At 45.0% G+C, this 19,599-nt stretch overlaps 1 protein-coding gene across 1 annotated transcript in view; it reads right to left on the bottom strand.

Moving 5' to 3' along the window:
• Nucleotides 1-19,599, bottom strand: part of prkcha (protein kinase C, eta, a) — a 212,311-nt gene that overhangs the window by 35,691 nt on the left and 157,021 nt on the right. The window contains exon 11 of the mRNA XM_078234226.1: nucleotides 5,662-5,816. Within this exon, the coding sequence (XP_078090352.1) occupies nucleotides 5,662-5,816 (155 nt within the window). The remainder of the gene's footprint in view (nucleotides 1-5,661; nucleotides 5,817-19,599) is intronic.

Below are 19,599 nucleotides of genomic sequence, written 5' to 3'. Positions count from 1 at the left end.
CAACAATGTCCATGAGGGAAGGGAAATCTGCCGTCCTTCGGCCTACATGTGACTCCAGAGCCACAGCAATGTGGTTCACTCTGAACTGCCCTCCAAGGGCAACTAGGGATGGGCAATAAATGCTGGCCAGCCAGCGATGCCCATGTCCCACAAATGAATAAAATATGAATGCTACATAGAAATAATGGGCAGGATTTTCCAGTAGCAAAGAGAATCAGCTATTGGCCAGTGTGGGATCTTACTGATGTCTCCGGGGTTTTGTTTGGCCCGCCCCCACCCCGGTTAAGGCTCACTATCAGCAGGACCGGAAGATCCTGCCGGCAGGAAAGGCCGGAAAATTCCGCCCAATGTAAATGTAGAGAAAGAAGAAAAGAACTCGCATTTATTTGGTGCATTTCATGAGCACATAATGTCCCAAAACACTTCGCAGCTGATGATATCATTTTGAAGTGTAGTCCCAGTTGTAATATAGTGAAATACAGCAGCCAATTTGTAAGCATTAGGGCCCCACAAACAGCACCACGATAATGACTAGGTAATCAGTTTCAGTGATGATTATTGAGGGTTAACTGTTGGATAGGACACCAAGAGGGCCTCCGTGCTCTCTGGATAGTGCAGTGGGATCTTTCTATCTGCACCTAAGGTGACGGACTGGCTTTGTTGTTACATCTGTCGCAGACTCAATGGGCCGAACGGCCTCTTCTGCACTGTATGGATTCTATGATTCGACGATCTCTTTCTGAAAGGTGTGGCCACTAACCAGGAGTGCTTCAGCATTGAACCACTCTGTTATTTTGTTTCATTTGCTCCCGTAATCATTATCAGCTGGTCCCACATTCAGGTTAAAGGGAAACATGTCACTTAGTTTGTTCAGATCGATGATCCTTAATAATGGATCCTATATTCAGATTGAAAGAGAGTGTGTAATTTAGCTGATTCAGATCAATCCTCCAATTGATTCTGATGCACACAGCTTTATTAATTAAATCCATTCATTGTTCTATTCTGGTGGTTTCGTGACCTTCCAGCTAACCGTCATGTTTATAAAGCTTCTGTTTTTTAAACTGGCAGCTCCCAGATCTGACGTATGGTAGGGCGACCCAATTCACCTTTCAGTTGACCTTGTAGAGACTCCAAGCTGCTTCCACTGCTCTGGTCTGATCAAGCTCGGATCACACAGGCTTAACCGTATACAGTGACTTACAAATCGCACTCACTCCCACAATGTTAACCTTCATGTTGAAAATAAGATTAATGCGACACGAGAACGGACCAACTCCACAAGGACAAACTCACAATTCAGACTCCGATGTACTTATACAAGAGTGTCAAATTGAAGGCTGCAGTATAAGACCTCTCATACTTAGAATCATAGAATGCCGACAGTGCAGAAGGCGGCCGTTCGGCCCATCGAGCCTGCACTGACCACAACCTCACCCAGGCCCTTTTCCTGTAACGCCACATATTTACCCTGCTAATCCCCCTGACACTAAGGGGCAACATACCATGGCCAATCAACCTAATCCGCATATCTTTGGATTGTGGGAGGAAACCGGAGCACCCGGAAGAAAACACACATAGACACGGGGAGAATGCGCGAACTCCACAGCAGTGACCCAAGCCGGGAATCGAACCCAGGTCCCTGGTGCCGTGAGGCAGCAGTGCTAACCACTGTGCCACCATATCATCCAACATCTTCCCTTTGAGAGAAAGTATAAGTATTATATGCTCAATAATTAAAACGCTGGGGTATCAATGATGATGTGGAGATGCCGGCTGGACTGGGGTAAACACAGTAAGAAGTTTAACAACACCAGGTTAAAGTCCAACAGGTTTATTTGGTAGCAAAAGCCACTACCAAATAAACCTGTTGGACTTTAACCTGGTGTTGTTAAACTTCTTACTGTATCAATGATGGCCAAGCACAGTGCCCATTTGAGGCAGTTGAGATGTTTGCCGCGTATTAGCATCACAATAATTGATGGCCCACTGGACTTTGTCAGGTGGTTCAATTTTTAGTCACATTTAGATATGAGCTTCATGAACTCCCGCGAAAGTCATCTCTGATATGTGGGATATCCCACAGAGAAACCTTTCACAGGAAAGGTGAGGGAGTCCGGGAATGTTTCCTCTGTTAAAGCGTTCTCTGTGCACATGGCCAGAAAGGCTGCTTCTCCAATTGTTTCAATAACGGGAGGGAATCTCCAATCCTGTCCGTGCCTGTCCCGCTGCAAGTGAGAGTGGAGAATTTGGTGTTCCAGCCAAAAATCCATTCACTTCCAGCAAATGAGGATGGATGTTCTCGGCGGATATCTTTTTCTTGCATTGCTCTGGCTGCTGTGGATGTGGCCTGACAAAAATCTGCATCACAGTGGTGTTGTTTGTGTATTTTGCACTTTCCTCCTGAGTTGGCCCATTGTCAATATAATGATTCTTCACGTGTGAGCTTCAAAAGCAAAGGTCAGCAGGGGTCAATGACTGAAGAGCAACCTGCCTGTTCTGTATTCACAAACGTCATCACACAGACTTTCCGGAGGTGTAACCACAGCAACCAGACACCGGCCATGTTTCGATCCTTCCAGCCCATCCGCACCAAGACTTCTACTCTTAAAAGTGGTTGCGTGGGTTTCCTCCGGGTGCTCCGGTTTCCTCCCACAGTCCAAAGATGTCCAGGTTAGGTTGATTGGCTATGCTCAATTGACCCTAGTGTCAGGGCAATTAGCAGGGTAAATATGTGGGGTTACGGGAATAGGTGGGATTGTGGTTGGTGTGACCTAATGGGCTGAATGGCCTCCTTCTGCACTGTAGGGATTCTATGATTCTAAATGGCAGAGAAACCAATTACACAACTGCAGGGGGAGATCCACTAACTCTGTAGAGACCAGGATCTCTCTGGTCTACATGGTTCAGTTGCCCATTGACCTCACCATTTAACTATCCTTAAATTTAACCATTGGAGCTGGTGTTGATATCGGCTGACCAAAAGCTGCACCAGATGTATGAAAATGGGGGCAGAAATATAAATTTCCCACTGCTATGAAGTCACCATGACCAGATTACATAATGAAGCACCTGATTGGATTGTGCTAATGTTTCATTCTTTCTGGTTCTAAGCACTGCTGCGAATCTTACTGAAAGTAGTACTCAGAGCCAGTAGCAGGGTGTGGGGAACGTCTCCATTTCCGAGATGCCCTTAAGCAACTCTGCCTTTATTGTTTCTGAGATATTGAGTCAGCACTCTGTGTCTGTATTCACAGGTGTTTTTTGGCATCCCAGTTTAAAGGATCTCCTCAGTACCCAGGATAATTACAAAGAGGGTATTCAGTGGTTTAGATCCCTCCTGTGATTTACAGGGAGTCTCTGGGTGCCCTCCTTTTAGAGAATGCACTTCTGTGTGTACACCGATGAAAGCCACTTTACTGTAGCAGAGAGCTATTGCTGGAAATAGCACAGTGCATATTAAATTTGCTTACAAACAAATCCCCCTGGGCATGAAACATAGAAAGTAGCAAAGGCTGGAGCAAACTGCTTACATCAAGTAGAAGTATAATATTTCTATAATGGCTAATCCTTCATGCTATCAAGTTACATTCACAAAGGCTCATTCACAGTGTACAGATGTCTCAACTACCATTGTAATAAATTGCAGTGAAGGCCTGATCTCAATTGAATGTGTTTAGATGTGTATTTGAGTTTTAACTTTATTTATTAGTGTTTCACAAGTAGGCTTACATTAACACTGCAATGAAGTTACTGTGAAAATCTCCTAGTCGCCACACTCCGGTGCCTGTTCGGGTACACTGAGGGAGAATTGAGCATGGCCAATACACCTAATCAGCATGTCTTTTGGACTGTAGGAAACCAGAGCACCCGGAGGAAACGCATGCAGACGCGGGGAGAAAGTGCAGACTCTGCACAGACAGTGACCCAAGCTGGGAATTGAACCCGGGTTCCCTGGCGATGTGAGGCAGCAGTGCTAACCACTGTGCCACCCAGTTATTTGTAACAGTGGATAAGGTACCAACACAAACATGCACTAAACTCACTTTTTTCCAATTTGTTTGGCAATGCCGAGTGCACTCACTGAACCCATCGATCAATTATGATGCGGATGTTTAAACATTGGCAGTTTATTGTGCACTTGTTATAACCGAACCAGCAACCAGGGGATAGCAGTGCAGGTGGCATTTACTAGAAATTGTAACTTTCAGATCAAACATTGCAAGGGCTTGCATTATGAACTCTTAACTGTCTCAAAGGATCTCCGCTTTCCATCATTTTTAAGGATGGGAAGTGATTCATCACAACACAAATATGTCAGAACAAATCATGTAATTTTTACCCAACACTCTGCTTACCCCTCAACGTCTCCCACAATCATTGGACTTTAAATTTAAATGTCTAATGCTGAACAAAATATCGATCTGATTCCTGTCACAACTCAGCTTACAGTCAACAAACGCTCAGCTCCCCGTTTACTCAACAGCATTGTTTATTTTTTTTTATTTTTTTATTCATTCGTGGGATGCAAGCATTGCTGGCTGGCCAGCATTTATTGCCCAGCCCTAGTTGCCCTTGTTCAGAGAGCAATTGCGAATCAACCACATTATTGTGGCTCTGGAGTCACATGTAGGCCAGACTGGGTGAGATGGCAGATTTCCTTCCCTAAAGAACGTTAGTGAACCAGATGGGTTTTTTTCTGACAACCGACAATGGTTTCATGGTCATCAGTAGATTCTTAATTCCAGATTTTTAAATTAAATTCAAATTCCACCATCTGCCGTGGCGGGATTCGAACCCGGTTCGCAGAACATTAGCTGAGTTTCTGGATTAATAGTCCAGTGATAATGCTGCTCGGCCATCGCCACCCCCTAAAACAAGCATCTGAATGAAAGAGCTAGCAAGCAGCGTGGAAGAAAATGCCTGCCTACTGTAAGAACAGCTCATTCCTGCCCAATATTAAAAATCCTTTCATTGGTGGATAGGTGGAAAGACACTACTGATTAAAATTAATGTTCAGTGAATAGACAAAGTGCATGCAATTTTAAACAGCAGCAGTTACAGCTACTCTCAGAGTTCACAAATAATTCAGTTCCACTCCACTCACCATTTCCAAATGGAATGAAAAGTGCGAGTGGTGGTGTAGTGGTATTGTCACTGGACTAGCAATCCAGACACCCAGGGGAACTGGGGGGACCTGGGCTTGAATCCCACCACAACAAGTGGTGAAATTTGAATTCGATAAAAATCTGGAATTAAAAAGTCTAATGATGACCATGAAACCATTGTCGATTTTTGTAAAATCCCACCTGGGTTCACTAATGTCCTTTAGGGAAGGAAATCTGTCGTCCTTACCTGGTCTGGCCTACATGTGATTCCAGACCCACAGCAATGTGGTTGACTCTTGAAATGCTCTCTGAAATGCCACTCAGTTGATGGGCAATAAATTCTGGCTCAACCAGCGATGCCCACATCCTATGAATGAATATAAAGAGAAAGGCAGGATATTAGGATTGGATCGGTGAAGGACCAACACAAAACTAATGAGCCATTATACCCACTGTAAATTTCTGTGATTCACCATTGAAATCATTAGATTAATCTTGTACATCTTACAATGGTGCTGCATGGTTATGTAAAGACACAGACGTTTATCCTTACCGATAGATAACTTTCTTACTGTGCAGAAAGATTAACGCTGATGTAATTTCTGCGGCATAGAACTGCGCACGTGCCTCTTCGAATTTCCGCACTTGTTGAATTTGGAACATTAAGTCTCCCCCATTGACATACTCCATCACAAAAAACATCCGATCCTGCAAGAAGTAACACACAAAGGTTAACACGTTATCACCAAACCTACAAACCAGTGAACAGAAGTTGAAGACTGAAGTGAGAGACTTGTCATGTGTGGGGAGATCATGAAGGGGATGGGGGGGGGGGGGGGTGGAATAAAGACAAGTCAACAAAGGACTGATTGCAATTTTACAAGACAGCTTCTCACCCACAAGTAAAAAATAGTATCAATCTTCACAGCCAATGACGCACCATCCAAGAACAAATACTCAGATTTCTCACCCATATTATTGGGTCTATCTCTCTTCCAGGATTGGTTAAGTTGCTCACTAAAGTGGAGGCTGCCACTTTGGCAGCAAGGCTGCTTTAGAAAATGGTTAAAACCCCAAGATCAGCTTGGACGAAGGGTTTCCTGACATTCTTTTCAATGGATCAGCGCTGAGAACTTTTGGTGCATGGGGTTATGGGGATAGGGCCTGGGTGGGATTGTGGTCAGTGCAGACTCGATGGGCTGAATGGTCTCCTTCTGCACTGTAGGGATTCTATGATCCTACGAACACTATTAATACTGAAATCCCAAATACAAAGAAGAAACTTGACGATAAAAACTGGCTATTATTCTGTGTGTTGTATTGATTCACTATCAGATACAGAAAAACTAATCGACCATTAATCTATAATAATAACGTAGATCTACACTTTTTTGCTCCGATGGATTAAACCATGACATATTTACAAAATGCTACTTTTATTAAAAACTACATTGCAAGTGCACTCCCAGGAATCTGTACTGGAACCTCAGCTTTTTACCAAATGTACATTAATGACCTCCATGAAGGACTGTGTATCCAAATGTTGTAGATGACACACATTAAATTATGAGGTATAATGCGTTGGGTGGATAAAAATTACAAAGGGACATAGACAAATTAAGTGAGTGCACAAACAATGACAAACGGAGCTCAAAGTGAGAAAGTCTGGGGTTGTCCATTGTCAAATCTGAATCTAACTTCTCATCAGTGAGAGACTAGGATTTGATCTGATTTGAGCAGTGAATGAACCGAAGAATGTAGCTGCCATGCACACAAATCACTCAAAGCTGCTTCACTGGTACAATTAATAATCAGAAAGGTGAAAAACTTCTCATATCAAGTGGGCTGGAATTCGAAAGTGAGGAAGTGATTGTTCAGTTGAACAGTGCCGAGGTCGGACCTGACATGAAGCACTGTATTGCTTTTGGCCATAAGATATGTTGTTGTTGAACGGGGAATATTTAATCTGTTTAAGCAACTGATTGCAAGAATTGAAGTGTTTTGTTCATCATCTATAAGTAAGACTGCCATTAAAGCTTGGCATTGTGGTTACTGATTGCCTTGATTAATTGCCTAAGATCAACCCTCCCCTCTTGTTCATATAGTTGCCATACCACCAGAATAAAAACTATTGTTTACTTAGAGTTTTACAATGTTTAAACAAGCCCGTGCTAAAGAAGCCAACATGTAAAACAGTACATGCAAACTAAATGCAGCATGTTGAGACATCAACCCCTCTTTCATCATAGCCTAAATATGAATAGTTTCTACCTACCATGTCTGATTTAATTTGCAATCTACCTGACCCAAATTTGGAGCTATTAAATTCTTCCTGTGCTCGTTCTTCTTGCCCAAGTTGCTCTCGCAGCACAGTTCCACATTTTACTTGTTGGATGCAAGGTCCCCGCCCCCCTAGTAATACTTTTCCTGGTGTCCCTCATGAGTGGTGGCACAGTGGTTAGCACTGCTGCCTCTGCCTCACACTGCCAAGGACCCGGCTTCAATTCCCGGCTTGGGTCACTCACTATCTGCGTGGAGTCTGCACGTTCTCCCTGTGTCTCCATGAGTTTCCTCCAGGTGCTCTGGTTTCCTCCCACAATCTGAAAGACATGCTGGTTAGGTGCATTGGCCATGCTAAATTCTCCCTCAGTGTATACGAACAGGTGCTGGAGTGTGGCGACTAGGGGATTTTCACAGTAACTTCATTGCAATGTTAATATAAGCCGACTTGTGACACTAATAAATAAACTTTGAAAACTTTGACGTTTGCCTGTTAGAGAGAAGGGAGGCATATTTGAAGCTTCCATTTCAAGTCTCACACCAGGTTCAGACCAAACGTTGCTGTGGGAAGGAGGTTTACTGTATTACCGCATAAACCAACATCACTTCCAAAGACTGGAACTCTCTTTAAATCAGTGCAACAATCAACACCGCCTCCCCAAACCCCCCCTTGAGCCGTTGCATATGGTTGAAGTCCTTGCACGTTCGATACCTACGAATCTTGCCTGTGGGCATGAGCAGGGAACTTGTCTCGGGGGGTCCATGGAAGAGCTGCACACCACAATAGTGTCCAACCCAATCCCATTTATTAAACTGCCTGCGGAGAGTCACCCAAATTTTTCTTACTGGACACTGGAACAAATGTATTTCCAGCAGGATTTAGGATTCTTAACCCTAGACCATGACCCCATCCTAATAAAATGGTGCTGAGTTCAAAAGGATCATGTGTGCTCAACACAGACTGGATGGAGATTGTGCCTGGGATTTTCCAAGTCAAGATAACTTCGAGATGCATTTATTAATTTGCTGAATAATCCCACAGTCTTATTTATATCTGGAATGTATGTGTACCTCCTATAAAATATGGTCTGCATTTTCCACTATGAATACAAAATCTCTGGTCAAAGTTTCTACACATATGGACTTCATAGAATCCCTACTGTGCAGAAGGAGGACATTCAGCCCATCGAGTCTGCACCGACTCTCTTGTTGACTGTAGGGAGCCTGCTTTCCCTGGCATTGTGCTCTTGACTCTCAGTTGTGACACCTGGGTGAGGAGTCTTCTGTTTCTCGCAGATGTATCGCACAATGCCTGAAAAAGCGGCAAGACACTCATCCTGACTCCAAGGAGGAAGGCTCATCCTATCCTTTGCCCATCAGGCAATTAAGGGCCTTCTTCCCAACGGAGGACCCTGGGATCTGCTGTCTGGCCCGGCTCGAGTTGCCGGCCAATTAGAGGCTGGCAGCTCTTACACTTGGTAGCGCCATGGAGGAGGCTGTGGCCATTGACAGGACAACACCTACCGAGTCCCGGGATTGCAGAGAAATGCAGGAAAACGGTAAGTGTCTTTGGGGAGGCGCAGGTCCCATAAGATGGAGGCCCTGGGGAGCGGCAGCAAGGGCAGAGGATGGTTGTCAGGGGCCAACCCCCTGCCTGATGTCCATGCCCTCGATCATGCATAGATTAGTGCAGATCAAGGGACCTTCCATTCCAACTGGCATGACGTCTATTCAGTTTAACCCAACGGTGGGCAACCTGCAGCTTGGGGGCCACATGCAGCTCATATGAATTCTGAAAGAGCCCACGAGACATTTTGTTGACTGTTGCCCATGCTCAGAGTTGCTGCATTCTGCTGATTTCCATCTGCAGAGTTTATTTCCTCCTGGTATGACTGAGGTAACACGCACGTAAAGCAGGGGCAAGTGATGTGCAAAACATGCTGGTTTCACACAACATTGACTGGGAGTGCCGAGTGCTCCCTCTGTGTCCGAAGCGTAAATAATTTTAATTTTACCATTTGAAGTTGATGACAGTTCTATCAATATATAAATGATTAAGCATTTTCTATAACTTGCTATAAAATATTCGGCGTGTATTAAATGTATCTAATCTAATTCATGGGGCCATGCTTAGTGGACAAGCCCGATTTCAATCTCGCGGCCACTGAGATGTAGGAGGAACATTCATGCAGCCCTACTCACTAGCCTAGGTTGCCCATCACTGGTTTAGCCAGGCATGCTGGTACCATGTCGGCAGGCCTGCCTGGAGCAGAGAGAATTGCAGCATAGGCCGGAACAGGCCCTAAGTGATCATTAATAAGGCTCCAATTTGAGGTGCGGAGGGAAGGTTAACCACGGATCTTTCTGCCTGGGACATACTTCCAGTAGGTGACATTGGGTTCTGATGCCAAACCACCTCATTTTCAGGCCTTCCTACTTCCTTCCTCGTCTCCTGCAGAGGCAGAATAGTCTGAGCCACTTTTATTATTGAACAACGTTTGCATTCAAATCTTTCTTGCCACTGCCCACGGTGTCCATACTTCCTCTTTCATAGAATCACTGAGGTTTACAGCATGGAAACAGGCCCTTCGGCCCAACTCATCCATGCCGCCCTTTTTTTTAAACTACTAAGCTAGTCCCAATTGCTTGCGTTTGGCCCATACCCCTCTATACCCTTCTTACCCATGTAACTGTCTAAATGCTTTTTAAAAGACAAAATTGTACCCGCCTCTACTACTACCTCTGGCAGCTTGTTCCAGACACTCAACATCCATTGTGTGAAAAAATTGCCCCTCTGGACCCTTTTGTATCTCTCCCCCCTCATCTTAAACCTGTGCCCTCTAGTTTTAGACTTTCAGTTGGGGCAGCAGGCCAGGATTACTGAACCAGCTGTACGATCCTGACCATGACCCAGCCTATCAGGTGAGTCACCATTAATGTCAGCTGTGGCAGGAGCACATTGATTCCTGCCGGGGCTGCAAGATGGAGCACTCCATCTGCTGGTCCCATTTAGAACTGGAACCACATGTCCATTGAAGTCTCAGCTATTAGAAACCATCCTTTAGTTTACAAGTTCAGCCTAATTGCATTTGAACTGAAAACCTGTCATTGTTTTAAGTAGTTTGTCTCGTGATGCGGGCGACATTGACACAGCCATATTTATTCCCCATCTTCAGTTGACCTGAGAAGATGCAGTAGACCTTCTTGTTCCACTGCTTCACTCTATATGGCGACAGTGCTCCCATGTTGGATCTAGATAGGCCAATTCTGAAATACTGAGCCCGCAGTGATGCATGAATGTTTAAATTATGCATTTTCATCTTCAAACACAAGCATCTCAATCAGGAGCATAAAGAATAAAAGTGGAAAACAAGCTCCATCTCCAGTGAAGCGGAGAGGAATTGCCCAGACTGGTATATTGTATAGAAATAACCCAAAAATGAATCTGGCAAAGCCTAATCAACAATAACATTCATTCTTCAATGAAGCAGTTGGAGTGGTTTAAACGATTGACTGCAATGACTGATAGGATTCTGTCACTATCACAGCACAACCAGTATCAGCTCATTGTGGGACTGTATTCATCTGGAACAGTTCCACAATCTGATCGGAAACTTCTGAGTGGATGAAGGATCAGCTAAGTTTATTTATTATTCATTCACGGAGCGTGGGTGTCGCTGGCTGGCCAGAATTTATTGACCATCCCCAATTGCCCTCGAAGAGGTGGTGATGAGCTACCTTCTTGAACCGCTGCGGATGCGGTAGGTACACCCATGGTGCTGTTAGGTCGCAACTTCCAGGATTTTGATCTATTGACTCTGTCGGAACATCAATGGGCGGCGGGATTTTATGGCCTCGCCCGTCCCAAAACCCGCCCGAGGTCAACGGAACTTCCCATGGTCCGCCCCTCGCCCGCTCCGATTCCCGTGGAGGGCGGGAGGGTAAAATTCCGGCCGATGTATTTTCCAAGTGAGTGGTGTGGAATTTGGAGGGAGACTTGGAGGTGGTGGTGTTTCCTTGTCTATCTAAGTGGTAGGGGTTACGGATTTAGTGTCCTTGCTGCAGTACATGCTGTGGATTGTACACAACGCAGTCACGGTGTATCAGTGGTGGAGGGAGTGAACCCTCACAGTAACGGATGGAGTGAGGCACAGTTAAATGTACTCAGGATTATGGAGCTGTTTTTGGATCCGGGAAATTTTGGACTGTCACAAACCGTTCCCTTTGGTATTACATTTACCGGCATTCTAAGTAATTCGACAAGGATAATTGTTCGGAAATCAGGACAAATTGGAAGGTCAAACACTGACATCAGAAAGGGGGTATAACCAGAGGATTACTGCAGTTGTACCAGGGGCACTGGATAACACTGATGGTTTCACATTCCCCACAGACAATGACTTGACCATCAGTTCCACTGATTGCACTAAATAATGCAAAGCGCACACACAGACACACACACACTGCTCCTGGATAACTGCCAGGCGAACCTGATCTGGGATCAACAAATAATGTCAGTGCCTTTCTACTGGCAAACGGCCCAACAGGCTGGGGCGGGAGGAAAACAAAAGGGCCCAGTTCTTGTGTATCGACACAGGGAGACGAGCTGATACAGGACGAGCGGGGCACTGAAAATATGAGGGCCAGCCAGCTCTAATAAGATGTGCAGCCGACAGGAAAGAATAAAGCCTGTCTAATCTGCTTACACTCTTAATTGCGTGTCCTTCCCCCTTTTGAAAAGATGCAGTTTCCCATAACCCTGCAATGGAAATGATATAAATGTAACTGTCACTGGATGGTTACTCATCATTCAGGACAATGCGAGGAGCTGAATCATTAACAGTAACCATTGTTCATTTAGCGCACTGCACCCAGTTCTTCTGCCATATAAGCACTAACTAGATTTAAAATGAAATGGAAATCATTTGATACGATTAAAATTGAACTTTAGTTTGAAAGACAAACCAAGGTGCTTCAATGTGACCAGTACTCTTGACTATAATTGAATCGGACATTAGTTTCAGATCAGTTTTAGTGCGCCTCACTGCACAAGCAATTCACTTGCCCTTTCTGTTCATGCAATCTTTCACCACGCTCTATATTTCCACAGCGATACATTAGTGAGTCATCCACAACAGCAGCCGAAGATGGTACAGTGCACAGAAAGATGCATCACAGGCATTGGCGCAGTTTGAGACACTGTTGACCAAGAATTACTGCTCGAGTTTCTGGCATCTCACCTTCTTCAAGCACTTATGGGTGCAATCATTCATTTTTCCTTCTCCTCTCCGAAAATAAGTCGACCAAATGGCAGCAAAGACAAATAGCGTTTTCACAGGATAGAAAGAGCTGACGTGATCGAGTGCCTTTTCACAGAATCACACGGTGCAGGAGAGGCCCTTCGGCCCATCGAGTCTTCACCAGCACGTGAGAAATGCCTGATCTCCCACCTAATCCCATTTACCAAAACTTGGCCCATAGCCTTGAATGTTATGATGTGCCAAGCGCTCATCCAGGTACTTATTGAAGGATGTGCGGCAATCTTCCCCCACCACCCTCCCAGCAGCACATTCCAGGCTGCCACCACCCTCCGGGTAAAAAGAATTTTCCTCATATCCCCCCTAACCTTCCCACCCCTCACCTTGAACTTGGGTCACCTCGTGACTGACCCTTCAATTAAAGGGAAAAACTGTTCCCAATCCGCCCTGTCCATGGCCCTAATCTTGTACACCTCGATCAGGTCGCTCCTCAGTCTTCTCTGGTCTAATGAAAACAACCCAAGTCTATCCAACCTCTCTTTGTAACTTAAATGTCACAGCGCCTGCAATCCCCTCCCCTTTGCATCCCACAGCAGCCTGGGACACAATTCACCCGGACCTGGAGATTTGTCCACTTTTAAGCATGCCAACACCTTCAATACCTTGTCACTCCCGATGTCAATTTGCTCAAACACCTCGCAGTCTCTTTCCCTGAATTCCATATCTTCTTTCTCATTCTCTTGGGTGAAGTTCCCAGGTTCGATTCCTGGCTCGGGTCACTGTCTGTGTGGAGTTTGCACATTCTCCTCGTGTCTGTGTGGGTTTCCTCCGGGTGCTCCGGTTTCCTCCCACAGTCCAAAGATGTGCGGGTTAGGTTGATTGGCCAGGTTAAAAAAAATTGCCCCTTAGAGTCCTGGGATGCGTAGGTTAGAGGGATTAGTGGGTAAAATATGTAGGGGTAGGGCCTGGGTGGGATTGTGGTCGGTGCAGACTTGATGGGCCGAATGGCCTCCTTCTGCACTGTACGGTTTCTATGATTCTAAGTATTCGTTCAGCATGCTAGTGATGTCCTCTGGCTCCACCCATAGATTGCCCCCTTTGGGCCCTGTTCTTTCCCTGGTTATCCTCTTCCCACTCATTTACTTATAGAATAACTTGGGATTTTCCCTACTTTTACCAGACGGAGCTTTCTCATATCCCCTCTTTGCATTCCTAATTGCTTTCTTAAGCTCACCCTGCACTTTCTGTACTCCACTAATGCCTCCGCTGATTTGCTCCCATTGTACCTGCTAAAAACCTCTCTTTTCCTTCTCACCGTATCCTGAATATCCCTGGTCATCAATAGTTCTCTAGGCTATTACTCCTTCCTGTCACCCTCGAGGGAATATGTTGAGCCTGCACCCTCCTCACTTCCTTTGTGAACCCACCCCCTTCTCCCCTCCTCCTTCGCACCCCCCGCCCCCTTTTTGCAACTTGTCTATTTTGTTGCCCATAACAAGCTTAAATTATACCATGTTGTGATCGCTATCACTAAAATGCTCCTCACCACCACCTCAACCATCCACCTGGCTTCATTCCCCAGAATTAGGTCTAGCACTGCATCATCCCTTGTTGGACCCTCTAGAATCATACAGTTCAGAAGGAGGCCATTTGGTCCATCAAGTCTGCACTGATCGCAATCCCACCCAGGCCCTAGCACCACAACCCTATGCATTTATCCTAGTTAGGCCCCCTGACACTAGGGGGCAATTTAGCATGGCCAATCCACCTAACCCGCACATGTTTGGACTGTGGGAGGAAACCGGAGCACCCAAAGGAAACCCAAGCAGACACGGGGAGAATGTACAAACTCCTCACAAGCCCAAGCCGGGAATCGAACCTGTGTGGCAGCAGTGCTAACCATCCTACATCTACCTATTGATCTAAAGTATTCTTCTGTACACATTTCAAGAAATCTCTTCCATCCATGCCATTAACACTATGTTTATCCCAATTAATATTGGGAAAGTTGAAATCACCTATAAATGTTTTTACACACCTCCACAAATTCTTTCATGGAGGTGTGTAAAAATAATAGCAATAGGTTAAATCAACATATTTGCTCCATATTTCCCACTATCTGGGGGTCTATAATTAACACCCAAAAATGTGCCTGCCCCTTTTTTATTCCTAAGCTCTACCCACAAAACTTCATTCAATGGCCCTTCCAAAATATATCAACTCTCCTATCTACAACAGGATATAGATCAGTTGGAGACTTGGGCGGAGAGATGGCAGATGGAGTTTAATCCGGACAAATGTGAGGTAATGCATTTTGGAAGGTCTAATACAGATAGGAAATATGCAGTAAATGGCAGAACCCTTAAGAGTATTGATCGGCCAAGGGATCTGGGTGTACAGGTACACAGGTCACTGAAAGTGGCACTGCAGGTGGAGAAGGTAGTCAAGAAGGCATTTGCTATGCTTACCTTCATTGGCCAGGGTATTGAGTTTAAAAATTGGCAAGTCATGTTGCACCTTCACAGAACCTTAGTTAGGCCGCACTTGGAATATAGTGTTCAATTTTGGTCACCACACTACCAGAAGGATGTGGAGGCTTTGGAGAGGGTACAGAAAAGATTTACCAGGATGTTGCCTGGTATGGAGGACATTAGCTATGAGGAGAGGTTGGAGAAACTTGGTTTGTTCTCACTGGAGCGACGGAGGTTGAGGGGTGACCTGATAGAAGTCTACAAGATTATGAGAGGCATGGACAGAGTGGATAGTCAGAAGCTTTTTCCCAGGGTGGAAGAGTCAATTACTAGGGGGCATAGGTTTAAGGTGCGAGGGGCAAAGTTTAAAGGTGATGTATGAGGCTGAATTTTTTACACAGAGAGTGGTAGGTGCCTGGAACTCGTTGCCGGGAGAGGTAGTAGAAGCGGATACGGTAGTGACTTTTAAGGGGCGTCTTGGCAAGTACATGAATAGGATGGGAATAGAGGGACATGGTCCCCGGAAGGGTAGGGGTTTTTAGTTAAGTTGGGCAGCATGGAAGGTGCAGGATTGGAGGGCCGAAGGGCCTGTTCCTGTGCAATGATTTTCTTTGTTCTTTGTCCTTTGTACTGCAGTAACTGACTCCTTAACTAATAATGCAATGCTGCCTCCTTTTTTACCCCCTCTGCTGTCTCACCTGAAGATTATATACCCTGGAACGTTGAGCTAGCAATTCTGTCTCTCCCTCAACCAGTCTCTGTGATGGATACTATATCACAATACCACATGTCAATCCTCGCCCTTAACTCATCCGTTTTACCTGTACTATTCCTGATGTGGAGATGCCGGCGTTGGACTGGGGTGGGCACAGTAAGAGGTCTCACAGCACCAGGTTAAAGTCCAACAGGTTTATTTGGAATCACAAGCTTTCAGAGCGCTGCCCCTTCATCAGGTGAATGGTTAGTTCACAAACGCGGCATATATAGACAAAGAAACAATTGCAAGATAATTACAGATTGGAATGTGAAGAATGATTGGAATGCGAGCCTTTAAAGGTACAAACAGTGTGAGTGGAGAGAGTGATAATCACAGGTTAAAGAGCTGTGAATTGTCTCAAGCCAGGACAGTCCGTAGGATTTTGCAAACCCAGGCAGTATGGTGGGGGTTACACTTAATGTGACATGAAACTGATAGCCAAGTTCCGCACGTATGAGGACAGCCTCAACCGGGATCTTGAGTTCATGTCACACTATCTGTAACCCCCATCTTGCAATTGTGTCTTTGCCTATATATGCTGTGTTTGTGAACTAACCACTCACCTGATGAAGGGGCAGCGCTCCGAAAGCTCGTGATTCCAAACAAACCTGTTAGACTTTAACCTGGGTTGTGCGACTTCTTACTGTAATACTCCTGGCATTGAAGTAGAGACCATCCAGCTTTGCCTTGCTTCCTTGAAACTTAATACAGCTGTACTCGCTCTGACTTGATTGTTTTTTACTGTATCGTGCTGTGTCCCTGTGCTGTGCTAACAGTCTGTGTCCCTCCCCCTGCCCAATTAGTTTAAACCCCTCCCTTTCATGACCTGAGCATGCCTGAAAGCACTTTACAGCTAATCAAACATACTTGAAGTGTAGCCATTGTTGCAAATGTGGATAAAGGCAGCAATCAATTTGCACTTGACAAGACTGCCTGTTAAACACCTGAAGAAACTCATCGCTGCAATCAGCACAATGGAATTTTATGAATCGGTTCTCCAAAACAGTTGTTAGGCCCCAATTGCACATGTTTGGTGCCTGTGTCAGGTACACATACAGAATGCCTACAGAGGGGCATTTCCAGCCTGGTGAGGACTGCATTTCTGCCATTGCATGAGTGCACTCTTGCCACCTGCCAGTTGCCATTTTAACCCTGTAAATCAACCCTTTCCAATTCCAAGGCCAACGCAGTTGGAAATATTAGGGTGGCACGGTGGCACAGTGGTTAGCGCTGATGCCTCACAGCGCCAGGGATCGGGTTCGATTCCCAGCTTAGGTCACTGTCTGTGTGGAGTTTGCACATTCTCCCCGTTTCCTCCCACACTCCAAAGATGTGCAGGTTAGGTGGATTGGCCATGGTAAATTGCCCCTTAGTGTCAGGAGGACTAGCTAGGGTAAATACATGGGGTTATGGGGATAGGGCTTGGGTGGGATTGTGGTCGGTGCAGACTTGATGGGCCGAATGGCCTCCTTCTGCACTGTAGGATTCTATTAGCAAGTTTTAAACTTTGAAGTGGGTGATAAATTATTTGTAAATATAGCGAGAGGAATTGGGATGATGCATATTTTGTCAGGGATTTGAGTTTACATGTTGACTGTAAAGTCTGTCAAAGTACATTGAGCCTGCATTTACAAAGCAACCTATTACAATTTCCAGCTGGTTCGGAGAAAGTGTATTTGCATCAATTAATCTGTTTGAATTAATTAGTGGCTGGAATACCAATGCCATTGTATATACTTGTCTCTCCTGCTTGATCCTTTCTCATTTTCTGTAAGCACTTGTTTAGTCAAAAATATTCATTTCCATTTGACCCTAATTTTAGGTGCTGCATTCACAAAATTGAAGGTTGGGGTGAGGAACTTTATCACTGGGCAGCTATTAGAGCTCAGGTATAAGTTTACTTGGAGTTTTTGGTATATTTCAATCAGTAACAAGATTAAGTTATGAGCTGTTATGATTTAATGACATATTGAAGCAATCGTTTGTATTTGAATAGAAGGCAAAACAACCCTCAACTAACCAACCACCTCAAGGACCTCCGAGAGCAAGATAAAGATGCTCAAATTATTCCCAGGTGGAACAATCAAAATATAACACCGTGATCTCTCGTTAATACTTCTCCAAAAAACAGCCCTGATTGTTACAAAATCGATCCTGTTGCCAAGGTAATTCATAGAGTCCCCACAGTGCAGAAGGAGGCTATTCGGCCCATTGAGTCAGTACCAACCACAATCCCACCCAGGCCCTATTCCCATAACCCCACACATTGACCCTGCTAATCCCCTTGACACTAGGGTCAATTTAGCATAGCCAATCAACCTAACTCGCACATCTTTGAAGTGTGGGAGGAAATCGGAGCAGCCGGAGGAAACCCACGCTGACATGGGGAGAATGTGCAAACTCTACACAGGCAGTGACCTGAGGCTGGAATTGAACCTGTGTCCCTGGCGCTGTGAGGCAGCAGTGCTAACCACTGTGCCACCGTGCCGCCCCATCATATAGAGAAGCCCCAGTGGAGAGGGTTGAAACCTATAGTCTTCTGACTCCTAGGTAAGAATGCTATCAACTCAGCCGCAGTTTTAGTTGAGTTAGCTTCAAGTAATGAAATGCGTTCTAAAATTAGTTATTGAAAATCATTTTTTATATTATAATTTTACAGGTGCAAGCAGTTTGCACATCTAAAACCTGTGATACCACTGAAAACTATTTATTTACACTTGTGAAATAACTCCTCAGAGGCCAATGTCCTTTCACCAGATTCCCTTTATTTACAAACTCAATTCCAGTCCTAACAGTGCCTCAGGTACACAGTCAGAATCCGGAGTGTCAGCAGCCCTGACAATCCTCAATATTGACACAGGCGAGACTCCCTAATTGGCCAGGCAAACATTACCTCAATCAGGGAGCTCATACTCCAAGAGGCCCACCTCATGGGCCTTGCTGAGGTCATTCTAACCTGTCATGGTGCAACTAAACCCTCCCACCGATGGCTCCATACCATTTCAATTTTGTGTCTCCCCAGTTCCTCCACTCAAAGCCTCAGAAATGCATCGGACTGCTTTGCAGCCAAGGATTTACTTCTGAAATGCATTCACTGTTGTGATGTTAGGCAGCAAAGCAGCACATTTCTGTAGAGCAAGAACCCACAAACAGCAATGAGGGTGTTGATAAGATCTGTGTTGTTGATGTGGGTTGAACTGCAAAAAAAATCCTCAGCTCCAATGACCTCAATTTCACCTCACAAACTACCTCACCCGTTGCTGCATAAATAATGTAAAAGTATAATTAAAAGTGGCAAAATACATGTTTAAAATGGGGGCATGTTTATTATATTTCTATCTATACTTCTTATTGAAAATGTTATGCCTATTCACCTGAAAATTATACTTGGTCTTTACTGCCCCATGTTGTGTCATACCAGAAACAATTAATAATTTAAAAGAACTTCCTTGTGCAACATGGTCAGATAGAGAAGTTACAGCACAGAAACAGTGCCATTCAGCCCTTTGTAACAGTGCCAGCCAAGCAAAAAAATTAACTCTCGTTCCTCAATGTGCAGCTTAAGAAGCACCTTTATGCAGTCTATTGTGTAGTGTAAGGGTCTGGCACATATTGGGTTAATGTGGGACTGAGTACACTGCCATCCACACAGGGAGCACATGACCCATGTTCAGGGTCAGTCAAGTGTTGGACAGAGCTATGTGTACCAGCTAGCACGGAGACAG

The sequence above is a fragment of the Mustelus asterias genome, chromosome 18 (genome assembly GCF_964213995.1).
Source record: "Mustelus asterias chromosome 18, sMusAst1.hap1.1, whole genome shotgun sequence".
NCBI lineage: Eukaryota > Metazoa > Chordata > Chondrichthyes > Carcharhiniformes > Triakidae > Mustelus > Mustelus asterias.
The sequence above is the reverse complement of the archived record's forward strand: the minus strand, read 5'-3'. Positions and strand labels throughout refer to the sequence as shown.